Source organism: Mobula hypostoma, chromosome X1 (genome assembly GCF_963921235.1).
Source record: "Mobula hypostoma chromosome X1, sMobHyp1.1, whole genome shotgun sequence".
Lineage (NCBI taxonomy): Eukaryota > Metazoa > Chordata > Chondrichthyes > Myliobatiformes > Myliobatidae > Mobula > Mobula hypostoma.
In genome coordinates, this window is record NC_086128.1 from 71,227,661 (window position 1) to 71,254,462 (window position 26,802).

The following is a 26,802-nucleotide window of genomic DNA, read 5'->3' on the forward strand; positions in this document are numbered from 1 at the left end:
GGCATTTGATAAGGTACCCCATGCAAGGCTTATTGAGAAAGTAAGGAGACATGGAATCCAAGGGGACATTGCTTTGTGGATCCAGAACTGGCTTGCCCACAGAAGGCAAAGAGTGGTTGTAGACGGGTCATATTCTGCATGGAGGTCGGTGACCAGTGGTGTGCCTCAGGGATCTGTTCTGGGACCCCTACTCTTCGTGATTTTTATAAATGACCTGGATGAGGAAGTGGAGGGATGGGTTAGTAAATTTGCTGATGACACAAAGGTTGGGGGTGTTTGGATAGTGTGGAGGGCTGTCAGAGGTTACAGCGGGACATTGATAGGATGCAAAACTGGGCTGAGAAGTGGTAGATGGAGTTCAACCCAGATAAGTGTGAGATGGTTCATTTTGGTAGGTCAAATATGATGGCAGAATATAGTATTAATGGTAAGACTCTTGGCAGTGTGGAGGATCAGAGGGATCTTGGGGTCAGAGTCCATAGGACACTCAAAGCTGCTGCGCAGGTTGACTCTGTGGTTAAGAAGGCATACGGTGTATTGGCCTTCATCAATCGTGGGATTGAGTTTAAGAGCTGAGAGGTAATGTTGCAGCTATATAGGACCCTGGTCAGACCCCACTTGGAGCACTGTGCTCAGTTCTGGTCACCTCACTACTGGAAGGATGTGGAAACCATAGAAAGGGTGCAGAGGAGATTTACAAGGATGTTGCCTGGATTGGGGAGCATTTATGAGAATAGGTTGAGTGAACTCGGCCTTTTCTCCTTGGAGTGACGGAGGATGAGAGGTGACCTGATAGAGGTGTATAAGATGATGAGAGGCATTGATTGTGTGGATAGTCAGAGGCTTTTCCCCAGGGCTGAAATGGCTAACACGAGAGGGCACAGTTTTAAGGTGCTTGTAAGTAGGTACAGAGGAGATGTCAGGGGTAAGTTTTTCTTTAAAAACACAGAGAGTGGTGAGTGCGTGGAATGGGCTGCCGGCGACGGTGGTGGACGCGGATACGATAGGGTCCTTTAAGAGACTCCTGGAGAGGTACACGGAGCTTAGACAAATAGAGGGCTGTGGGTAACCCGAGGTAATTTCTAAGGTAAGGACATGTTTGGCACAGCATTGTAGGCCGAAGGGTCTGTATTGTGCTGTAAGCTTTCTATGTTTCTGTGTTTCTAAAACGAAACAGTGGGACGCGACGTTTGCCGCAGCGACCGACACAGCCCAAGGATCGTGGCTGGGGGCAGCCCGCAAGTACCGCCGCTCCTCCAACGTAGCGAGTCCGCAACTGGCGAGCCCCAACCCGTACGTCGTTGGAATGCCAGAGGAGACCGGGGCGCCAGCACGGGGGCGGGGGGGGGGGGATGGCGCGGGGGTGGGGGGAGCGGCGCGGGGGAGGGGGCGATGGCGCGGGGGTGGGGGGAGCGTCGGGGGGGAGGGGGGATGGCGCAGGGGTGGGGGGAGCGTCGTGGGGGAGGGGAGAGGCGCGGGGGAGGGGAGGGGCGGCGCGAGGGAGGGGGGGAGCGTCGTGGGGTAGGGGAGGGGCGGCGCGGGGGAGGGGGGATGGCACGGGGGTGGGGGGAGCGTCGTGGGGGAGGGGGGATGGCGCGGGGGTGGGGGGAGCGTCGTGGGGTAGGGGAGGGGCGGCGCGGGGGAGGGGGATGGCGCGGGGGTGGGGGGAGCGTTGTGGGGGAGGGGAGGGGCGGCGCGAGGGAGGGGGGGATGGCACGGGGGTGAGGGGAGCGTCGTGGGGGAGGGGAAGGGCTGCGCGGGGGAGGGGAGGGGCTGCGCCGGGGTTGGGGAGAGGGGCGGCGCGGTCGGTCACTGCATCTGCTCGGAAAGCAGCGGACCGAACGGGCATTGCAGGGGCCGGAGGTGTGGGGTGGGAATCTGGGCCGTGCGGTTTCACAGAAGGAGCAAACTCATTTAGTTTTGCCCCCTTTGCTTTTCAATTAAACGGGAGCATCCCTGCCAACCTTAAACTAAAGTCCACCCGCAGTGCAGCCTCCTTCAAACCCCTATGCTGACCCCGAGCCTAAATTCTGACCCCGGCCGCGACTCTGTCGAGTGCCCGGCGGCTGTGATACGGGTCGGGGGTGGGTGGGGTGGGGGGTCGGGCGGTATCTACACAGTCATGATGCTGCTGGTGACCGTGCTCAGTGTGAATATCCGTCTCGGGCTGCCCGCAGCCGACACGCCCGCTCTCGGCCAGCGGCAGCCCCGGCACCGCGCCAGCCTCGCCAGGTTGCTCCGGAACTTCACCCCGACGAAGGCGTAGAGGATGGGGTTGAGGCAGCAGCGGGTGTAGGCCAGGCAGCTGGCGGCCTGCAGGGCCACGTCCCGGCGCTTGCTCTCCCCGCAGGTCAGGCCGCCGCTGCCGGCCGCCCGCAGCAACAGCAGCACGTTGTAGGGGGCCTGAGACAGGACGAAGACCAGCACCACCGCCAGAATGACGCGGATGGCCTTGTGCTTCTCGAAGTTGCGGGCCTGCAGCAGGGTCTTGACGATGACCGAGTAGCAGAAGACCATGACCAGCAGCGGCAGGAGAAACCCGAGAGCCGCCTGCGCCGCCGGGGTGGCCACCCGCATCAGGATGCCCAGCTCCTCCGGGTAACTGTCCACGCAGATGCTGACGGGTTCGGTGGGGTGCCTGTCCACCTTGGTGTAGATGAGTTCCGGCAGGCAGAGCAGGAAGGAGCAGATCCAGACCGACAGGCAGATGAGGCGGCTGTAGCGCAGGTGCTTGAGACGCAGTCTGTGCGCGGCGGTGGCGCACACGATGGCGAAGTAGCGGTCCATGGTGACGCACATCAGCAGCAGCAGGCCGCTGTACAGGTTGACCTTGTACAGCATCCGCACCAGCACGCAGAGGAAGGAGCCGAAAACCCAGCCGAGCCGCGAGCTGGCCGCCAGCAGGGGGAGGCTGAAGACGAAGAGGAAGTCGGCGCTGGCCAGGTTCAGAAGGTACACGTCCGTCATGGCCAGCAGGCGCTGGTGGTAGATGTACGTCGCCAGCACCAGGCCGTTCCCCAGCACGCCCAGAATGAACACCAGCGAGTAGATCCAGGGTTGCAGCAGGCCGACCATCATCTGCACCTCATTCTTCTCGCAGGGTGTAGGGAAGACAGAAAAATCCGGCAGGCTGACATTACCTTCGTAATCGTATTCGAATGTGAGAGACATCTGCAAAAGACCACAGCGCAAACAACCATGTCGACCACAGTTCAGCAAAACGATGGGCAGCATCCCCGCACAGACCGGGAGAGACCAACAGAAACCAGCACATCCCCACAAAGACTAGCAGAGAGCAAAAGAAACCAACACATCCCCACACAGACCAGCAGAGACCAACAGAAACCAGCGCATCCCCACAAAGACCAGCAGAGACCAACAGAAACCAGCACATCCCCACACAGACTAACAGAGACCAACAGAAACCAGCACATCCCCGCAAAGACCAGTAGAGATAATAAAAAGCACATCCCCACACAGACCAGCAGAGACCAACAGAAACCAGCACATCCCCACAAAGACCAGCAAAGACCGACAGAAACCAGCATATCTCCATACAGACCAATAGAAACCAGCATATCACCACAAAGACCAGCAGAGACCAACAGAAACCAGCACAACGCCACACAGACCAGTAGAGACGAACAGAAACCAGCACATCCCACAAAGACCAGCAGAGACCAAAAAAAAGCACATCCCACACAGACCATTAGAGATAATCAGAAACCATCACATCCTCACACAGACCAGCAGAGATCAACAGAAACCAGCACATCCCCATAAAGACCAACAGAAACCAACATATCCCCACAAAGACCAGCGGAGACCAACAGAAACCAGTATATCCCTCCACAGACCAATAGAGACCAACAGAAACCAGCATGTCCTACATAGACCAGCAGAGACCAACAGAAACCAGCACCCCACACAGAGCACCAGCGACCAACAGAATTCAACACATCCCTATACAGACAGGCACAGAGACCAGCAGAGACAAGTACAGCCCAGCTATCATCCCCACACAGACCAGCACAGAGAGCAGCAAACAAATACATTCCAGCACTTACCCACACAGACCAGCAATGCCCCACTCATTTCCTGCCTTTATCTCTCCACTTCTATTGGCATCCATTACAAACACCCAGCCCCACCCATTTGGAACATAGACCCCTGTCCCTGTCCCTGAACACACACTCCCCACCCCTCTCTCCCTCCTCATCAACTACCTCCCAAATTTTGCTGACGGCAACATCCCCCCCCCCCCCCGGGTTCCTCCCTGTCTTCCAAACTCCCTCTCTTTGACCTTTGACCAGCAGTCAATCCAGACATCGGAAGGTTGGAGAGGAGGGGACTTCAATTGGATCCACCGTCTGCATTAAGGAGTTGGAGCTGGAACGGGATGAACTCTGGATCGTTTGGGAGGCTGAGGGGAGATAGGACATATAGAGAGACAGTTACACCCAAGGGGCAGGACGCAGGAAACTGGGTGAGAGTCAGGAAGAGGAAAGGGGTTAAGGAGCCAGTGCAGAGTATCCCTGTGGCCATCCCCCTCCAAACCAGGTATAGCACTTTTGGATACTGTCGGAGGAGATGACACAACAGAGGAAAGTCACACTGGCTCTGTGACTCAGAAGGGAGGGGAGAAGAGGCACAATGTGGTGATAGAGGACTCGTTAGTTAGAGGAACAGAAAGGGGGTCCTGTGGGTGAGAATGTGATTCCCAGATGGTATGTTTCCTCCCAGGTACCAGGATCCGGGACATCTTGGATCGAGTTCCCAACATTAAGTGGGAGAGTGAACAGCCAGGAGTCACGGTCCACGTGGGTGCCAATGATGAGGGTAGGATGAGTGAGGAGGTTCTGCATCAGGAGTTCAGGGAGTTAAATTCAGGGTGCGAACTTAAAGGGCAGGACCTCCAGGGTTGTGATCTCAGGATTGCTACCCGTGCCATGTGCTAGTGAGGCCAGAACTGGGAAGGTTATACAGTTTAATACATGGCTAAGGAGTTGGTGTGGGGGGTGGGAGGAATAAGATTTTTGGATCATTGGGCTCTCTTCCAGGGAAAGTAGGACCTGAACTGGAGAGAGACTAATATCCGAGTGGGGAAGTTTGTTAATGCTTTTGTTAATGGTGGGGTTCAAACTCTAGCTGCAGGGGGAAAGGGACCCGAGTGCTGGAACAGTTAGTGGAGAGGTTGTGGACCCACATCTTGGTAAGACCTCAGACAAAGTCAGGAATCAAAAGGTTGGGCCTGGAGCAACAGAATTGAAAGGGATGAATACGGGACTGAAGTTGTTGTATCTGAATTTGTGCAGTGTACAGAATAACGTGCATCGCAGTTGCAGATTGACAGGTATGATGATGTAGGCGTCACTGAATCATGGCTGAAAGATTATAGCTGGGAGCTGAATGTCCAAGGATACGCATTGTGTTGACAGGATACAAGGATACACATTGTATCGAAAGAATAGCAGAAGGGGCGGACAGAGGGTGCTCAGGGTGGCAGAGGGGGCGGTATGGCTCTGTTGGTAAAAATTGAAATCAAGTCATTTGATGACAAGGGGTCGAAAGGCATGGAATCGTTGTGGATAGAGCTAAGGAACTGCAAGGGTGAAAAGACCCTAATGGGAGTTGTACACAGATCCCCAAACAGTAATAAGGATGTGGTCTACAAATTACAATGGGAGATAGAAAATGCATACCAAAAGGGCAATGTTACAATGGTCATGGGGGACTTCAGTATGCAAGTAGATTGGGAAATTCAAGTTGGTGTGGGATTCCAGGAGGAGGAATTTCTAGAGTACCTATGAGATGGATTTTTAGAGTAGATCATGGTTGAGCCCACTCGAGGATCAGCTATTCTGGACTGGGTGTTGTGCAATGAACTGGAATTGATTAGGGAGTTTAAGGTACAAGAACCCTGAGGGAAAAGTGATTACGATCTTGTCAAAGATAATGGCCAATCGGTTGGAGAATATTTTGGGTAAAATTACTTGTAAAGATCAAACAGGCTTTATAAAGGGTCGTTATTCCTTTTCAAATATTCGGAGACTACTTAATATATATTCATCCTGTTAGATACTATTATGAGTATGAATCCTTTGATTAAGGGTTCTATTGGAAGAATTTATAATTTATTATTACAATGGGATAAGCGTCCTTTGTCTAAGATTAAACAGGATTGGGAAAAGGAACTTAATTTGACTTTTATGGCGGAGGATTGGATGCGGATATTGAAGTTGGTTAACTCTTCTTCAATTTGTGCTGCCATTCATTGATTCAATTTAACATTGTACATTGTTATCATTTGACAAAGAAGAGACTTTCTAAAATTTTTCCTAATGTTGATAGTCATTGTGATAGATGTAAAACTGAGATAGCTACACTGACACATATGTTTTGGTCTTGTTCTATATTGGAACAGTTCTGGAAGTCGGTTTTCTCAACAATTTCTAAAGCACTTAAAATTAATTTACAACCTAATAAATTAACTGTGCTTTTTGGAATAGTTCCTCAAAATATTCATGGTATTTCTGTGTCTGACCAACATGTTATTGCATTTGTTACATTGATAGCTAGGAGGGCCATTTTGTTGAAGTGGAAGGATACATCAGCTCCCACTTTGTCACGATGGTTCTCTCAAGTGATGCTATGTCTTAGTCTGGAGAAAATTAGAAGTCGAACCTTTGAACCTTTATTTGATTTTGAGAAAAGATGGGGCTCATTTGCTCGTTATTATTATTTGAGGTAATTGATATAATTTTTCCATGATCTAATTGTAAACTTAGTATATTTTCTTTTCTTGCTGACGGTTTGATGTTTATTTTTAGAAGCTTTTTGTATGACGCAAGAATCCGGGGTTGTACACCTAATGGGTTCCCTTTTTTATTCTCACTTTCCTGCTCAGTAGGTTTTTTTTGTTATCACAAAATTTTGTTTTCAATCTTTAAGATGATTTTTCTTGAGGCATTATAAGTGTTGTTACTTCGATGTACTTATGTTATTTTTCCTATATATATATATACAATAAAAAGATTTGAGAAGAAAGGAAAGGTGATTATAATATGATCGAATTCACCCTGAAATTTGGGAGGGAGAAGCTGAAGTCAGATGTGTCAGTATTACAGTGGAGTAAAGGGAATTACAGAGGCATGACAGAGGAGTTGGTCAGAATTGATTGGAAAAGAACACTGGCAGGGATGATGGCAGAGCAGCAATGGCTGGAATTTCTGGAAGCAATTTGGAAGGCACAGGATATATACATCCTAAAGAGGAAGAAATATTCAAAAGGAAAGGTGACACAACCTTGGCTAACAAGAGAAATCAAGCCAACATAAAAGCCAAAGAGAAGGCTTACAATAGAGTGAAAATTGGCGGGAAGTTAGAGGATTGGGAAATATCAACCAAAGGCAACGAATAAAGTCATTAAGAAGGTAAAGATGTAAGCTAGCCAATAATATTAAAGAGGATACCAAAAGTTCTTCCAGATACATAAAGTGTAAAAGAGAGGTGAGAATGGATATCGGCCGCTGGAAAATGATGCTGGAGAGGTAGTGATGGGGGAACAATGAAATAGCGAATGGACTGAATAAGTATTTTGTATCAGTCTTCGCTGTGGAAAACACCAGCAGTGTGGTGGAAGTTCCGGGTGTGTGAAGTTACCATTACTAGAGAGAAGGTTCTTGGGAAACTAAAAGTTCTGATAGTAGACAAATCACCTGGACCAGATGGTGTACACCCCAGAGTTCTGAAAGATGCGGCTGAAGAGATTGTGGAGGCATTAGTAATGATCTTTCAAGAATCACTAAATTCTGGAATGATTCTGGAGGACTGGAAAATTAGAAATGTCAGTCCACTTTTCAAGGAAGGAGAGAGGCAGAAGAAAGGAAATTATAGGACAGTTAGTCTGACGAGTGGTTGGGAAGATGTTGGGATCGATTATTAAGGATGAGGTGTCAGGTTACTGAGAGACACATGATACAATAGGCTGTAGTCAGCATGGTTTCCTCAGGGGAAAATCTTGCCTGACAAATCTGTTGGAACTCTTTGAAGAAGTAACAAAGCAGGATAGAGCCAAAAGAGAACTGGTTGATGTTGTGTACTCAGATATGCAGAAAGCCTTTGACAAGATGCCACACATGAGGCTGCTTAACAAGCTACACACTAGTGGTATTACAGGAAAGACTCTAGCATGGATCAGGCAGGAGGCGAAGACTGGGAATAAAGGGAGCCTTTTCTGACTGGCTGCCGCCGACTAGTGTTGTTTCACAGGAGTCTGTGTTGGGATCAATTCTTTTTACGTTATATGTCAATGATTTGGATGATGGGTTTTTTGCCCAGTTTTCAGATGATATGAAGATAGGTGGAGGGGCTGGTATTTTTGAGGAAGTAGAGAGGCTACAGAAGGACTTTGACAGATTCGAGAATGGGCAAAGAAATGGCAGACGGAATACAGTGTTGGGAAGCATATGGCCATGCACTTTGGTAGAAGAAACGAAAGGGTTAAGTATTCTCTAAATGGCGAGAAAATACAAAAAAAAAACTGAGGTGCAAAGGGACTTGGGAGGCTTTCTGTCGGATTCTCTGAAGGTTAATTTGCAGGTTGAGTCTGTGGTGAGGAAGGCAAAGGCAAAGTTGTCATTCAAAGAGAACTAGAATATAAAAGCAAGGATATAATCTTGAAACTTTATAAAGCATTGGTGAGACCTCATCCTGAGCAGTTTTGGGCCCTTTATCTTAGACAGATCGCGCTGAAACTGGAGAGGGTGCAAACAAGGTTCAAGAGAATGGTTCCAGGATACAAAGAGCGTTTGATGGCTCTGGGCCTGTTTCACTCGAATTAAGAAGAATGAGGGACGACCTCATTGAAACCTATGGAATGGTGAAAGACCTTGATAGAGTGGATGTGGAGAGGATGTTTCCTGTGGTGGGAGAGTCTAAGACCAGAGCACACAGCCTCAGAATAGAGGGGTGTCCTTTTAGAACGAGATGAGAAGGAATTTCTTTAGCCACAGGATGGTGAATCTGCGTAATTCTTTGCCATAGGCCAAGCTAAGGTACCGGTGACCCCTGTTTCCATCCAGGGGGTCAGTGTGGACATGGTGGAGGATTACAAATACCTGGGGATACGAATTGACAATAAACTGGACTGGTCAAAGGACACTGAGGCTGTCTACAAGAAGGGTCAGAGCCGTCTCTATTTCCTGAGGAGACTGAGATCCTTTAACATCTGCTGGACGATGCTGAGGATGTTTTACGAGTCTGTGGTGGCCAGTGCGATCATGTTTGCTGTTGTGTGCTGGGGCAGCAGGCTGAGGGTAGCAGACACCAACAGAACCAACAAACTCATTCATAAACAACAGGAATTCTGCAGATGCTGGAAATTCAAGCAACATACATCAAAGTTGCTGGTGAACGCAGCAGGCCAGGCAGCATCTATAGGAAGAAGCGCAGTCGATGTTTCAGGCCGAGACCCTTCGTCAGGACTAACTGAAGGAAGAGTGAGTAAGGGATTTGAAAGCTGGAGGGGGAGGGGGAGATGCAAAATGATAGGAGAAGACAGGAGGGGGAGGGATGGAGCCGAGAGCTGGACAGGTGATAGGCAGAAGGGGATACGAGAGGATCATGGGACAGGAGGTCCGGGAAGAAAGACGGGGGTGGGGTGACCCAGAGGATGGGCAAGAGGTATATTCAGAGGGACAGAGGGAGAAAAAGGAGAGTGAGAGGTAGAATGTGTGCATTAAAAAGAGTAACAGATGGGGTACGAGGGGGAGGTGGGGCCTAGCGGAAGTTAGAGAAGTCAATGTTCATGCCATCAGGTTGGAGGCTACCCAGACGGAATATAAGGTGTTGTTCCTCCAACCTGAGTGTGGCTTCATCTTTACAGTAGAGGAGGCCGTGGATAGACATGTCAGAATGGGAATGGGATGTGGAATTAAAATGTGTGGCCACTGGGAGATCCTGCTTTCTCTGGCGGACAGAGCGTAGATGTTCAGCAAAGCGGTCTCCCAGTCTGCGTCGGGTCTCACCAATATATAAAAGGCCACATCGGGAGCACCGGACGCAGTATATCACCCCAGTCGACTCACAGGTGAAGTGATGCCTCACCTGGAAGGACTGTTTGGGGCCCTGAATGGTGGTAAGGGAGGAAGTGTAAGGGCATGTGTAGCACTTGTTCCGCTTACACGGATAAGTGCCAGGAGGGAGATCAGTGGGGAGGGATGGGGGGGACGAATGGACAAGGGAGTTGTGTAGGGAGCGATCCCTGCGGAATGCAGAGAGAGGGGGGGAGGGAAAGATATGCTTAGTGGTGGGATCCCGTTGGAGGTGGCGGAAGTTACGGAGAATAATATGTTGGACCCGGAGGCTGGTGGGGTGGTAGGTGAGGACCAGGGGAACCCTATTCCTAGTGGGGTGATCATTCATAAGGCTAGTGATGCTGTGGGGATGGAACTGGACTCTCTGACGGTGGTGTCTGAAAAGAGGATGCTGTCCAAGTTGCATGCCATCTTGGACAATGTCTCCCATCCACTACATAATGTACTGGTTGGGCACAGGAGTACATTCAGACAGAGACTCATTCCACCGAGATGCAACACAGAGCATCATAGGAAGTCATTCCTGCCTGTGGCCATCAAACTTTACAACTCCTCCCTTGGAGGGTCAGACACCCTGAGCCAATAGGCTGGTCCTGGACTTATTTCATAATTTACTGGCATAATTTACACATTACTATTTAACTATTTATGGTTCTATTACTATTTATTATTTATGGTGCAACTGTAATGAAAACCAATTTCCCCCTGGATCAATAAAGTATGACTATGACTATTATTAATATTTGAGGCAGAGATTGATGGATTCTTGATTGGTCAGGGCATGAAGGGATACAGGGAGAAGGCAGGACTTGAGGCTGAGAGGAAAATTGGATCAGCCATGATGGAATAGCGGAGCAGAATCGATGGGCCAAATGGCCAAATTCTGCTCCTACATCTCACGGTCTTATGGTCATTATGATCTCTGCTGGATAGGTCTCTCTCTCTGTCCTCTAGTCTTAGAACTTGACAACAAGTGAGCGGGGTCAGTCAGCACATTTTGCACACCATACTACGGAGGAGACATGGGATTGAGGAGGGAGGGAGAGAAGAATAGAGGGAGGGAGGGAGGGAAGGAGGGAGAGAAGAATAGAGGGAGGGAGGGAAGGAGCGAGAGAGAAGGAGATTAAAAGAGTTTTGTACACAAAATATCTCTGGCTGTCCACACAATCTATGCCTCTTACCATCTTGTACACCTCTGTCAAGTCACCTCTCATCCTCCTTCACTCCAAAGAGAAAAGCCCCAGCTTGTTCAACCTATCCTCATAAGACATGCACTCCAGTCCCAGCAGCATCCTGGTAAATCTTCTCTGCACCCTCTCTAAAGCTTCCACACCCTTCGGACAATGAGGTGACCACAGCTGAACGCAACACTCCAAGTGTGATCTAACTAGAGTTTTATAGAGCTGCGACATTCTCTCGCGGCTCTTGAACTCAATCACCCGACTAATGAAGACCAACCAAGTGTGCACCTTCATAACTACACTACCAACTGGGCAGGCGCTTCCTGGCCCATTCTCAATGCCCCGAGTACTGAAGACAAGCAATCTGTTTACCCCTTATCTGCTTGCACGGCTGTTATCAATTACAAAGAGAGATTGCAGAGGATGATCTGATTTCTCGGAGTAGAAGATATATGCGAAATTATGAGCAGTACAGATAGGATTGACGACTGAAATATCTTCCCTTACCACAGGCGAATAGAGGGTACAGTTTTTGGGAAAGGGATAAGAGATTCCAGGGAAAGCAGTTCCAACCTGTCTGGTCTCTCCTCATGACTCAGTCCTCTGGCCCAGCCCAGGGAGGGAGGCAGAAGAAAGGAAATTTTCGGCCAGTTAGTCTGACCTCAGTGGTTGGGGAGATGTTGAACTCGATTGCTAAGGATGTGGTTTCGGGGTACGTGCCTAATTTTCCCCCGTTGTAACCCGAGACAAACATTTTCACTGTAACCTGAGACAATCTTCTTCACTGTAACCTGAGACAACTATCTTCACTGTAACCCGATACAACCATCTTCACTGTAACCTGAGACAAACATCTTCGCTGTAACCTTAGACAACCATCTTCACTGTAACCTGAGACAGTCATCTTCACTGTAACCTTAGACAATCATCTTCACTGTAACCTTAATCATCTTACTGTAACCTGAGACAACCATCTTCACTGTAACCCGAGACAATCATCTTCACTGTAACCCAAGACAACCATCTTCACTGTAATCCGAGACAATCATCTTCACCGTTACCTGAGACAACCATCTTCGCTGTAACCCGAGACAATCATCTTTACTGTAACCCGAGACAACCATCTTCACTGTAAGCTGAGGCAACCATTTTCACTGGAAACTGAAACAATCTTCTTCATTCTAACCTGAGGCAATCATATTCACTGTAACTTGAGAAAACTATCTTCACTTTAACCTGAGACAACCATCTTCACTGTAACCTTAGACAACCATCTTTACTGTAACCTGAGGCAATCATCTTCACTGTAACCTGAGACAACCATCTTCACTGTAACCTGAGACAACCATCTTCACTGTAACCTGAGGCAACCATCTTCACTGTGACCTTAGACAATCATCTTCACTGTAACCTGAGACAACTATCTTCACTGTAACCCGAGACAATCATCTTCAATATAACCTGAGATAACTATCTTCAGTATAACCTTAGACAACCATCTTCACTGTAATCCGAGACAACCATCTTCGCTGTAACCTGAGATAACTATCTTCACTGTAAGCTGAGACAGTCATCTTCACTGTAACCTGAGACACCCATCTTCACTGCAACCTGAGGCAACCATCTTCACTGTAACCTGAGATAAGTTATCCACTTTGGTGGCAAAAATAGGAAAACAGATTATTATCTGAATGGTGGCCGATTAGGAAAAGGGGAGGTGCAACGAGACCTGGGTGTCATTATACACCAGTCATTGAAAGTGGGCATGCAGGTACAGCAGGCGGTGAAAAAGGCGAACGGTATGCTGGCATTTATAGCGAGAGGATTCGAGTACAGGAGCAGGGAGGTACTACTGCAGTTGTACAAGGCCTTGGTGAGACCACACCTGGAGTATTGTGTGCAGTTTTGGTCCCCTAATCTGAGGAAAGACATCTTTGCCATAGAGGGAGTACAAAGAAGGTTCACCAGATTGATTCCTGGGATGGCAGGTCTTTCATATGAAGAAAGACTGGATGAACTGGGCTTGTACTCGTTGGAATTTAGAAGATTGAGGGGGGATCTGATTGAAACGTATAAGATCCTAAAGGGATTGGACAGGCTAGATGCGGGAAGATTGTTCCCGATGTTGGGGAGGTCTAGAACGAGGGGTCACAGTTTGAGGATAGAGGGGAAGCCTTTTAGGACCGAGGTTAGGAAAAACTTCTTCACACAGAGAGTGGTGAATCTGTGGAATTCTCTGCCACAGCAAACTGTTGAGGCCAGTTCATTAGCTATGTTTAAAAGGAAGTTAGATATGGCCCTTGTGGCTACAGGGGTCAGGGGGTATGGAGGGAAGGCTGGGTTCTGAGTTGGATGATCAGCCATGATCATAATAAATGGCGGTGCAGGCTCGAAGGGCCGAATGGCCTACTCCTGCACCTATTTTCTATGTTTCTATGTTTCTATAACTATCTACGCTGTAACCTGAGATAACTATCTTCACTGTAAGCTGAGACAGTCATCTTCACTGTAACCTGAGACACCCATCTTCACTGCAACCTGAGGCAACCATCTTCACTGTAACCTGAGATAACTATCTACACTGTAACCTGAGGCAACCATCTTCACTGTAACCTGAGATGACTATCTTTACTGTAACCTGAGGCAACCATCTTCACTGTAACCTGAGATGACTATCTTTACTGTAACCTGAGGCAACCATCTTCACTGTAACCTGAGATGACTATCTTCACTGTAACCTGAGGCAACCATCTTCACTGTCGACTATGCCACTAATGCAGGTGCCAGACTGACAAATCATGCTGCCTTCATTCTCATCCAGGTCATAAAGGAGAATGCTTTCGGGAATGAAAGAGTTAACATACGAGGAGCTTTTGATGGCTCTGGGCCTGGACCCAAAGGAGCTTTAAGGAATGAAGAGGGATCTCATTGAAACCTATTGAAATTTTGAAAGCCCTATATAGATGTGGAGAGCATGTTTCCTACAGTGGGGGAGTGTAGGACCAGAGGACACAGATAGAGTGGATGTGGAGAGGATGTTTCCTGTAGTGGGGGAGTCTAGGACCAGAGGACACAGATAGAGTGGATGTGGAGAGGATGTTCCCTATAGTGGGGGAGTCTAGGACCAGAGGGCATAGATAGAGTGGATGTGGAGAGGATGTTTCCTATGGTGGGTGAGTCTAGGACCAGAAGGCACAGATAAAGTGGATGTGGAGAGGATGTTTCCCATAGTGGGGGAGTCTAGGACCAGAGGACACAGATAGAGTGGATGTGGAGAGGACGTTTCCCATAGTGGGGGGAGTCTAGGACCAGAGGACACAGATAGAGTGGATGTGGAGAGGATGTTTCCTATAGTGGGGGAGTCTAGGATCAGAGGACACAGATAGAGTGGACGTGGAGAGGATGTTTCCTGTAGTGGGGGAGTCTAGGACCAGAGGACACAGATAGAGTGGACGTGGAGAGGATGTTTCCTGTAGTGGGGGAGTCTAGGACCAGAGGACACAGATAGAGTGGATGTGGAGAGGATGTTCCCTATAGTGGGGGAGTCTAGGACCAGAGGGCATAGATAGAGTGGATGTGGAGAGGATGTTTCCTATGGTGGGTGAGTCTAGGACCAGAAGGCACAGATAAAGTGGATGTGGAGAGGATGTTTCCTATAGTGGGAGAGTCTAGGATCAGAGGACACAGATAGAGTGGACGTGGAGAGGATGTTTCCTGTAGTGGGGGAGTCTAGGACCAGAGGACACAGATAGAGTGGACGTGGAGAGGATGTTTCCTGTAGTGGGGGAGTCTAGGACCAGAGGACACAGATAGAGTGGATGTGGAGAGGATGTTCCCTATAGTGGGGGAGTCTAGGACCAGAGGGCATAGATAGAGTGGATGTGGAGAGGATGTTTCCTATGGTGGGTGAGTCTAGGACCAGAAGGCACAGATAAAGTGGATGTGGAGAGGATGTTTCCTATAGTGGGAGAGTCTAGGACCAGAGGGCATAGATAGAGTGGATGTGGAGAGGATGTTTCCTATAGTGGGGGAGTCTAGGATCAGAGGACACAGATAGAGTGGATGTGGAGAGGATGTTTCCTACAGTGGGTGAGTCCAGGACCAGAGGACACAGATAGAGTGGATGTGGAGAGGATGTTTCCTACAGTGGGTGAGTCCAGGACCAGAGGACACAGATAGAGTGGATGTGGAGAGGATGTTTCCTACAGTGGGTGAGTCTAGGACCAGAGGGTGCAGCCTCAGAATAAGGGGATGCCCATTTAGAACAGAGATGAGGAGGAATTTCTTTAACCGGGGGTGATGAATCTGCGGAATTCGTTTCCACAGACGGCTATGGAGGTCAGGTCATTGGATGTATTTAAGGTGGAGGTTGATGGGTTCTTGACTAGTCAGGGGCATGGAAGGTTTCAGAGGGAAAGGCTGGAGAATGGGGTTGAGAGGGATAATAAATCAGCCATGATGAAATGCCAGAGCAGCCTCTGTGTCTGATGGTCCTTAAGAAGCGGCATTGGACCCGGCAGCGGTCTCCACGCCGTGCCCGCACAGAGGCTCTGCAAGAGAAGGAGAGGTTGGAAATGTCAGCCTGCAGGGGGCAGGCGTTTAATGTGACAGCGCGTTTCCAGGAGATGTATGAGTCAGGGATATTTCTTTTTGTAATCAGAGATCGTTGAGACAGGACGACCGCTGGAAACAGATATGACTGCAGTTAGACAGAGAGATAACAGGCAGGAAATGTGCACTCGGAAAGTAAAACCGACTGTGTGCGGGCAGGTAGAACATACATAGAAACAAAGAAAATATGTGCAGGAGTAGGCCATTCGGCCCTTCGAACCTGCGTCGCCATTCAGTATGATCATGGCTGATCATCCAACTCAGAACCCTGTACCAGCCTTCCCTCCATACCCCCTGACCCCTGTAGCCACAAGGGCCATATCTAACTCCCTCTTAAACATAGCCAATGAACTGGCCTCGACTGTTTCCTGTGGCAGAGAATTCCACAGATTCACCACTCTCTGTGTGAAGAAGTTTTTCCTCATCTCGGTCCTAAAAGGCTTCCCCTTTATCTTCAAACTGTGACCCCTCGTTCTGGACTTCCCCAACATTGGGAACAATCTTCCCGCATCTAGCCTGTCCAATCCCTTTAATTTCAATAAGATCCCCCCTCAATCTTCTAAATTCCAACGAGTACAAGCCCAGTTCATCCAGTCTTTCATCATATGAAAGTCCTGCCATCCCAGGAATCAATCTGGTGAACCTTCTTTGTACTCCCTCTATGGCAAGGATGTCTTTCCTCAGATTAGGGGACCAAAACTGCACACAATACTCCAGGTGTGGTCTCACCAAGGCCTTGTACAACTGCAGTAGCACCTCCCTGCTCCTGTACTCGAATCCTCTTGCTATGAATGCCAGCACAGGATCAGGCCCTTCGGCTGTCAATGTTGTGCTGAAAACCCCCAAACACTAATCTCTCCTCCCCACACAATGTCCCTATCCCTCCATCTTCCTTACAGCCACGTGCCTATCTTAAAAGCCTCCAATGTATTTGCCTCTATCCCCATCCCAGGCAGCGCATTCCACTGCTCTCTGAGTAAAAAACTTACCCCTCTCACCTTCAATGCATTCCCTCTGGGATTAGGGATTTGAACCCTGGGAAACAGATACTCTCTCTCCACTCTATCTGTACCGCTGATAATCTTGAAAACCTCTATCAGATCTTCCCTCAGCTCGGGGAACCCAGAGAAAACAACCCAAGTTTATCCAGCCTCTCGTTACAGCACACGCCCTCTAAACCAGGCAGCATCCTGGTAAACCTCTCCTGCACCCTCTCCAAAGCCTCAACATCCTTCCTGTAGAGAGGTGACCAGAACTGTGTGCAATACTCCAGATGTATTGGCCTAACCAGAGTTTTATAATGCTGCAACATAACTTCCTGACTCTTGATCTCAATGCCTCAACTAATACAAGCGAGCATTCCATCAGCCTTCCTAACCACCCTGTGTAGTCACTATCAAGGAGCTACGAACTTGGACCCCAAGATCCCTCTGCCCAGCAACACTGTTAATGGTTAAAGAAATGGGATTAGTTTAGTTGGGAATCACAACCATCACAGAACTAATGGGCCGTATAACCTTTTCCTGTGCAGTATTGTTTGATGTTACAGAGACATAGAGACACAAAACACGAAAGCACACAGAAACAGACCTCTCAGCCCATCCAGTCTGTGCTGAACCGGTTAACCTGGGGCCACAACCCTGCACAGCCCTTCCCATCCATGTACCTATCCAAATTTCTCTTAAACGTTGAAATCGAAACAGCATCCACCAGCAGCTCGTTCCACATTCTCTCCACCCTCATGAGTGAAAAAAGATTCCCCCCCCCCGCCCATGTTCTCTTTGAGCATTTCACCTTTCATGCTTAACCTATGACATCTAGCTATGGTCTCACTCTACCTCAGTGGAAAAAAGCCTGCTTGCATTTACTCCTCATACTTTTGCAGACCCCTGCCAAATCTCCTCACAATCTCCTACGCCGTATGGCAAGAAGTCCTCACCGATTCAACCTTCCCCCGTAACTCGTGTCCGACAATGTCGTTGTAATTTTTTCTCTGCTATCTTTCCTGTAGGCAGGTGACCTAAACTGATGGCACACAATATTCCAAATTAGGCCTCACCGACATCCTCAACATAACAACCTAACTTCTGTACTCAGTACATTGATTTACAAAGGCCAATGTGCCAAAAGCTTCCTTTAGACTCTATCTTCCTGTGATGCCACTTTCAAGGAGTTATTGATCTCTATTCCCAGATCTCTCTGTGCTTGGTCCTCCCAAAGTACATCACCTCGCACTTGTTGGCTTTAAATTCCATCTGTCATTTTCCAGCCAGCCGGTCCAGATCCCACTTCAAGCCACGACTGCTTTACTCACTGTCCAGCACATCCCAGACCTTGGTGTCATCCACAGATTCGCTGATCCAGTTCACCACGTAATCATCCAGATCAATGACAACCAACAACGGACCCAGCACCAACCCTTGCGGCACTCCACTAGTCACAGGCCTCCACTCAGAGAGGCAGCCATCTATAACCACTCTCTGGCCTCTCCCTAAAAGCCAATGTCCAGTCCAATTTACTACCTCATCTTGAACGCCGAGTGACTGAACCTCCCTATCCAACCTCCCATGCAGGAGCTTGTCAAATGCCTTGCTAAAGTCCATGGAGACAACATCCACTTTCCTGTAACTTCCTCAAAAAACTTTAGAAGTCGGGGTTAGACACGACCTACCATGCACAAAGCCATGCTGACTATCCTTAATCAGTCCATGTTTATTCAAAGACTAATTTCTCTGGTCCCTCAGAACACCTTCCACTAACTTTCCCACAACTGGTGACAGTCATAGTCATAGCCATACTTTATCGATCCCGGGGGAAATTGGTTTTCATTACAGTTGCTCCATAAATAATAAATAGTAATAAAACCATAAATAGTTAAATAGTAATATGTAAATTATGCCAGGAAATAAGTCCAGGCACACTGACCTGTAATATCCCGACCTTTCTAAACAACGGAATAACTTTAGCTGTTGTCCAATCCTCTGGCACCTCACCCATGCCTAAGGATGTAAGATACAGGAGCAGAATCGGGCCATTCGGCCCATTGAGTCTGTTCCGCCATTTCATCATGGCTGATTTATTATCCCTCTCAACCCCGTTCTTCCGCCCTGACTGATCAAGGATCTGCCTTAAATATACTCAGTAATGGCCTCCACAGCCCCGAATTCCACAGACTCGCCACTTTCTGGCTGAGGAAATCCCTCCTCATCTCCATGCTAAGTGGACGCCCCTCTATCCCGAGTCAGTGTCCTCTGGCCCTACACTGCCCCACCATAGGATACATCCTCTCCACATCTCCTCCAGTGCAGCCTTCCAACGTACGACAGGTTTCAAAGAGATCCACCCCACCCCCGCATTCTTCTGAATTTCAGTGAGTACAGTCCCAGAATCACCAAACACTCCTCATATGACAAGCCTTTCATTCCTGGAATCATTTTGTGAAACTCTTTTTAAACCCTCTCCAATGTCAGCACATCCTTTCTGAGATGAAGGGGCCCAAATCTGTTCACAATACTCCAAGTGAGGCCTCACCAGTACCTTGTAAAGTCTTGACATCACATCCTTGCTTTTATAGTCTAGTATTTTAAACATCTCTGCTAGGGCCCCTGCAATTTTTACACTTTCATCCCACGGGGTCCGAAGGAACACCTTGTCAGGCCCCGGGGATTTATCCACCTTAATTTACATCAAGACAGCAAACACCTCCTTCTCTGTGATCTGTACGTGGTCCATGACTCCGCCGCTGACTTGCCTCACTTCTGTCAGCTCTGTGTCCATCTCGCGGGTAAATACAGATGCAAAAAAATCCATTTTCTATCTCTTCCATCTCTTTCAGCTTCACTTGGTAGTGTGGAGGAGCAGAGGGATCTCGGGGTACATGTCCACAGAACCCTGAAAGTTGCCTCACAGGTGGATAGGGTAGTTAAGAAAGCTTATGGGGTGTTAGCTTTCATAAGTCGAGGGATAGAGTTTAAGAGTCGCGATGTAATGATGCAGCTCTATAAAACTCTGGTTAGGCCACACTTGGAGTATTGTGTCCAGTTCTGGTCACCTCATTATAGGAAGGATGTGGAAGCATTGGAAAGGGTACAGAGGAGATTTACCAGGATGCTGCCTGGTTTAGAGAGTATGCATTATGATCAGAGATTAAGGGAGCTAGGGCTTTACTCTTTGGAGAGAAGGAGGATGACAGGAGAGATGATAGAGGTGTACAAGATAATAAGAGGAATAGATAGAGTGGACAGCCAGTGCCTCTTCCCCAGGGCACCACTGCTCAATACAAGAGGACATGGCTTTAAGGTAAAGGGTGGGAAGTTCAAGGGGGATATTAGAGGAAGGTTTTTTACTCAGAGAGTGGTTGGTGCGTGGAATGCACTGCCTGAGTCAGTGGTGGAGGCAGATACACTAGTGAAGTTTAAGAGACTACTAGACAGGTATATGGAGGAATCTAAGGTGGGGGCTTATATGGGAGGCAGGGTTTGAGGGTCGGCACAACATTGTGGGCCGAAGGGCCTGTACTGTGCTGTACTATTCTATGTTCTATGTTCACGCATGGATTACCACTCTGATCTTCCAGAGGACCAATTTTGTCCATTGCTATCCCTTTGCTTTTAACACATCCACGGAATCCCTTAGGAGTCTCCTTCACCTCGTCTGCCAGGGCAACCTCATGCCTTCTGTTAGCCCTCCTGATTTTCTTCTCTTGCATTTCTTATACTCCTCAAGTACCTCATTTGTTCCTGCTTGCCTGTACCTTCTCTGCACCCCCTTTTCCTTAATTAGGGCCTCAAAAAATCAATGTTCCCTAAACCTGTTATCCTTGCCTTTTATTCTGACAGGAGCATACAAGCTTTGTACCCTATATAAGTTTCACTTTTGAAGGCTTCCCACTTACCAAGTACACCTTTGCCAGAAAATTGTTCTAGATCCTTTCTGATACCATCAGAATCCCCATTTCTCCAACTCAGAATCTCAACCCGGGGATCAGACCTATCGTTTTCCGTATTCACTTTGAAGCTAATGAGATTGTGACCACCAGGTGCAGAGAGTTCCCCTACTGTCACCTGCCCTGTCTCATCCCCTGACAGCAGATCGAGTACCGCGCACTCTCTCGTTGGGACTACTATCAAGGAGATTGTTGGGACGAAGGAAACTTCCCTGAGCACGTTTGACAAACTCTATCCCATCCACTCCTCTCACAGTTTGGGAATCCCAGTCAACACGCGGGAAGTTAAAATCACCTACTATCACAACGTTATGTTAAAAAAAAAGTGCTTTCCCGGCATATATGTTGGATAAACGCTTTCTGGGGTTCCAGCAGGCGCAGGTACCAATTATAACCAACATTTCGCTGATAAACTCTCCCATCTTCATCTGGGAACCATACGATTCTTGCAACAGCCTGCGATCCCCCTACAAATTCGATCCTCGAAATCCCGCGGACTGTTGGGTGGTCGGTAACAAAGACCCGCTCCTTTCCACCCATAGAGCCTCACTAGACGAGCTCTCCAGTCTGTCCCGGCGGAGCACTGCCGTGACACTTTCCCTGGCTAGTAACGCCACCCCGCCTCCTATAATCCCTCCCGCTCTGTCACGTCTGAAACAACGGAACCCCGGAATATCGAGCTGCCAGTCCCGCCCCTCCTATAGCCAAGTCTCACTAACATCGTAATTTCCAGGTGCAGATCCACGCCCCGCGCTCGTTCGCCTTTCCTACAGCACCCCTTACACTAAAATACACGCAACTCAGGACACGAGACCCTCCGTACCCGACCTTTTCATCCCTGACTTTGTCTGTAGAGTTAGAACCATCTTTCCCGGTAACCTGTTCAGGTACTCCGATCCCCGTCCCCATGCAACTCTAGTTTAAATGTTTAAAATACCCCCCCACCACCCCCAACCCTGGGCATAAGCTTTCCTCCTAGGATATTAGACCCCCTCCTGTGCAGGTGCAAACTATCCCTTCTGTACCTGTCTCAGCTTCCCAGTGATCCAAAAATCTGACGCCTCCCCTCCTGCACCAACTCCTTGGCCACGTGTTAAACTGCGGGATCCTCCACGCTCGTGACCCGGGCAGCCATCCTGAGACCGCAGCCCTTTAACTTAGCGCATAACTCCCTCGGCTCTCTCTGCCGAACCTCGTCACTCGTTCCTACCCATGTCATCGGTACCGAGGTGGGCCACGACCTCTGGCTGCTTCCCCAGCCCCCGCCCCTTCCCACGTCGGTGATTCAGCGGCTCCGCTCAATTTCACAGAACGCGCGTGTACGGTGCGCCAACCTGACATTCTCGCTCTCCGCAGGACACCCACGAAACTGAAGAGAAATCCCGAGGAACTGATGACAGAAGAAAAAAGCCCCGAGAACCCCTAAGCGAACCCCCTTCCCACGCACAAGCAGCAGCAACCCTCCTCCCCCCTCAACTTATTCTAGCATCTGAATTCCCCCCCCCCACCGCCACGAAAGTAACAGCAAATCCCCGAAGAGAGACCCGTGCAGAATGCTGTACTCAATCAGGGATCAGAGATGTCCCTGCTCCTGGCGCCCATGGGCGGGTGCGGGGTGCGGCATACGATCCGGGAATCTCATTCCCATTCACAGCACCTGTTTTCCGTGTCTCGCCCCTCATCACTACAGCTCGCCTCTTCTCCTCCCCCCCCCCCCCCACACCCCGTCACAGAGCCAGATTCAATACCGGGGCCTTTCCTGCGCTAGGTCATCCCCCCCACCCCGCTCCCGCAACAGGTTCCAAAACAGTGTCCCTGTTGTTGAGGGGAATGCCTACAAGAGTACTCTGCACTGGCTGCCTAACCCGCTCTCTTCCCCCTTTCCTGACCGCCACCCAGTTACCTGCGTCCTGAGCCTCTTTTTTTTTACAAAATTCTTTATTACAAATGTCGGTGCTATACAATATTTACAAACCCAGTGACTAACATATTTACTACACTACAAACAGACAATACATCTTAAACCAATATATTGCCATCCTCATCAATGATGGCATTTACACCCCGCGGAGCCCAACGGTCCCGGAACACCTCTACGGTCGCCGTGGACTGTGCGTATTCCTTTTCAATGTTCACCCGGGCACGAACATACCCCCTAAACATAGCCAGGCAGTCCGCCCGGCGTCCTGAGCCTCGGGTGTGACTGCCTGGCGGGTGCCCTGCCTCAGCTCCGACTCCTTAGCCGGGTGGATCCAAGTAGGAAGGGGGAGGAGGCCAAGAGGGAGGGGGAGGTTTCGGACTAGGTCGAAAGGTCCGCACGGCACCGCGGGCCGAAGGGCCTCCCCTGGGCCGACCTGCTCTCCGTGTTGGAAGTCCTGCGGCGGGGCTGTGCAACGCGTTCGGCCGGGCTGCGGTCGGGAATGCCGCCCGGCCCTGCTGCCCGCCCGGGAGCGGGCGGCGGAGGAGCTTTTACCGAGAAGCGGCCGGGCAGACTTGGGTTGTTGTCTCCGGAGGGTGAAGGGAGGGTTGTCAGAGGTTCATCGGATGATTCGAAGCGTAGACCGGGCGGCCAACATCTTCCCCCGCCGCCATCTCTCTTGTTCTCAGTTCTACCGAAGGGTCGCTGACACGTTAGCCGCTTCTCTTCCCAGGTGCTGACTTGGCGAAACTTTCCAGGACTTTTTTTCTCTCTGTCTGTGTTTTCGGGCACCTGTAGGCTGTTTGAGGGTAACAGCACCCGGCGTGGAACCGCGAAGTAACAGCTGCCGCTCTCCGTCAATCTCAAGAGCTCCGAAAGGTCTCCATCCGTTTTCGTGTTATTTCCTCCCGTTCTGTCCTCAAAATCCCGGGATTGATCGACACTGGCCCCAGTCCACGTCCCCCACTCAGTCCCGATCAACGCCTGTGGTCGACCGTGCCCGGACCCTCAACCTTATTCGCTTTATTTTAGAGTCGCTCTCTTCCCCGAAGAAGGTAACTTTTAAAAAAAGTAAACGATTTTGCACTTTACCGCCGCCCGCAGCGGGTTCCAATTTCGCCGTTCACCGACCCAGCGGCTCCAGCCGCCGCTTGTTACCGACCGCTGCGTCTCCGCGACTCTCTCCGGCGCCCTCCGCCAACCGGTTCTCGCGCACTCGCCGTTTCTCAATTATCTTTCTTTTTTTAAGATTGTTTTCAATGAACACTCTAGCTTTATCGCCCTTTCCCCCTCCCTCCCCATCCACCCCCCCATTCTGTCCTCTCGACCCCTCCCCTCGACCTCTCTTCTCCCCCCCTCCCCTCGCCACCTCTCCGGTCCTTTCGCCCCACTTCATTACCCCCTCCCCTCCCCCCTCTGCCAGCCGACGTTTTTATAGATATTATTTCAGTTTTGTACTGTTTAAAATCTAACTTTTACTTTTTCTGCTTTATTATCCTGTCGTGCTGAGCTAGCAAATTTCACCACCTGAATCTGAATTTCCGCACTCTCTCTCTCTCTCTCTCTCTCTCTCTCCGGCTTCCGTCCCTTCTGTCCCCTACCTCTTTCCACCCTCTCCCACCCACCCCCTCCCGCTCCCCGCCCCCCGTGCCCGCGGCCGCACTCGCCCCGTTACCGACCCCGCCGCCGCTCTGTCCCCGCCGGCCGCTGAAGTTCGGGTGCCCTGAGGACGAGTGAACCCGGCGACCCGCTGGCACCGCCCGCGGGTCTGTGAACACACCCACCACAACCAGCTGTCACAGCTTGGGTGTAAACCCCAACACGGAGCCTGCACACACGGTCACGGTCTCTCTCTCCCTCTCTCTCTCTCACACACACACACACACACACACACACACACACACACACACACACACACATACACGGACACACACACAGACAGACAGACAGACACACACATACACACACAGATAGACAGACAGACAGACACACACACACACACAGACACACACACACACAGATAGACAGACAGACAGACAGACACACACACACACACATAGCTACGTTCGTGCAGAGAGTTCAGGGTCGGTTCATGGGGAGAGTTCAGGGTCGGTTCATGGAGAGAGTTCAAGAACGGTGCAGGGAGAGTTCAGAGTCGTAGAAAAGTACAACGCAAAAACGGATCCTTCGGCCCAACTAATTCGTTCTATACCATTCAAACTGTCTACTCCCATCGACCTACACCCGGACCAACACCCTCCATACCTCTACCATCCATGTCCCTAATGAAACCTCTTTTAAGCAGGAAGCTCACTGAACACTCTCACGAGTGAAGAAGTTTTCCCACATGTTCCCCTTAAACTTTTCACCTAGCACCCTTAACCCATGACCTCTAGTTGTAGTTCCACCTAGCCTCAGTGTAAAAAAGCCTGCTTGCATTTACCCTATCTATACCCCTCATAATTTTGTATACCTCCATCAAATCTCCCCTTAATCTTCTACATTCCCAGAAATAAAATCCTAACCTATTCAGTCTTTCCTTATAACTCAGGTCCTCCAGACCCAGCAACATTCTTGTAAATTTTCTCCGTACTCTTTCAATCCTATTGACATCTTTGCTGCAGGTAAGTGACCACAACTGCACACAATACTCCAAATTAAACCTCACCAAAATCTTACGCAGCTTCAACATAACGTCCCAATTTAGGAATGGTTGAAGGAGAAGGTTTGGGAATGGTTGAAGGAGAAGGGTTTGGAAATGGTTGAAGGAGAGGGTTTGGGAATGGTTGAAGGAGAGGGTTTAGGAATGGTTGAAGGAGAGGGTTTGGGAATGGTTGAAGGAGAGGGTTTGGGAATGGTTGAAGGAGAAGGTTTGGAAATGGTTGAAGGAGACGGTTTAGGAATGGTTGAAGGAGAGGGTTTGGGAATGGTTGAAGGAGACGGTTTGGAAATGGTTGGAGGAGACGGTTTGGGAATGGTTGAAGGAGACGGTTTGGGAATGGTTGAAGGAGACGGTTTAGGAATGGTTGAAGGAGAGGGTTTGGAAATGGTTGAAGGAGACGGTTTAGGAATGGTTGGAGGAGAGGGTTTAGGAATGGTTGAAGGAGAAGGTTTGGGAATGGTTGAAGGAGAGGGTTTGGAAATGGTTGAAGGAGAAGGTTTGGAAATGGTTGAAGGAGAGGGTTTGGGAATGGTTGGAGGAGACGGTTTGGGAATGGTTGGAGGAGAGGGTTTGGGAATGGTTGAAGGAGAGGGTTTAGGAATGGTTGAAGGAGACGATTTGGAAATGGTTGAAGGAGATGGTTTGGAAATGGTTGGAGGAGACGGTTTGGGAATGGTTGAAGGAGACGGTTTGGAAATGGTTGAAGGAGAAGGTTTGGGAATGGTTGAAGGAGAAGGTTTGGAAATGGTTGGAGGAGAGGGTTTAGGAATGGTTGAAGGAGACGATTTGGAAATGGTTGGAGGAGACGGTTTGGGAATGGTTGAAGGAGAGGGTTTGGAAATGGTTGAAGGAGAAGGTTTGGAAATGGTTGAAGGAGAGGGTTTGGGAATGGTTGAAGGAGAAGGTTTGGAAATGATTGAAGGAAGGGTTTGGGAATGGTTGAAGGAGACGGTTTGGAAATGGTTGAAGGAGAAGGTTTGGAAATGGTTGAAGGAGAAGGTTTGGAAATGGTTGAAGGAGACGGTTTGGAAATGGTTGAAGGAGACGGTTTGGGAATGGTTGAAGGAAGGGTTTGGGAATGGTTGGAGGAGACGGTTTGGGAATGGTTGAAGGAGAGGGTTTGGAAATGGTTGAAGGAGAAGGTTTGGAAATGGTTGAAGGAGAGGGTTTGGGAATGGTTGAAGGAGAAGGTTTGGAAATGATTGAAGGAAGGGTTTAGGAATGGTTGAAGGAGACGGTTTGGAAATGGTTGAAGGAGAAGGTTTGGAAATGGTTGAAGGAGAAGGTTTGGAAATGGTTGAAGGAGACAGTTTGGAAATGGTTGAAGGAGACGGTTTGGGAATGGTTGAAGGAAGGGTTTGGGAATGGTTGGAGGAGACGGTTTGGGA

The 26,802-nt window shown here is 49.4% G+C and overlaps 1 protein-coding gene across 1 annotated transcript; it reads right to left on the reverse strand.

Annotated features, from left to right (window-relative positions):
- Positions 1-2,112: 2,112 nt before the first annotated feature.
- LOC134340218 (C-C chemokine receptor type 7-like) lies at positions 2,113-3,210 on the reverse strand. The gene has a single exon (XM_063037193.1). The coding sequence runs from the start codon at positions 3,169-3,171 to the stop codon at positions 2,113-2,115; it is 1,059 nt and encodes a 352-aa protein (XP_062893263.1). The 5' UTR covers positions 3,172-3,210.
- Between the last annotated feature and the right edge of the window lie 23,592 nt (positions 3,211-26,802).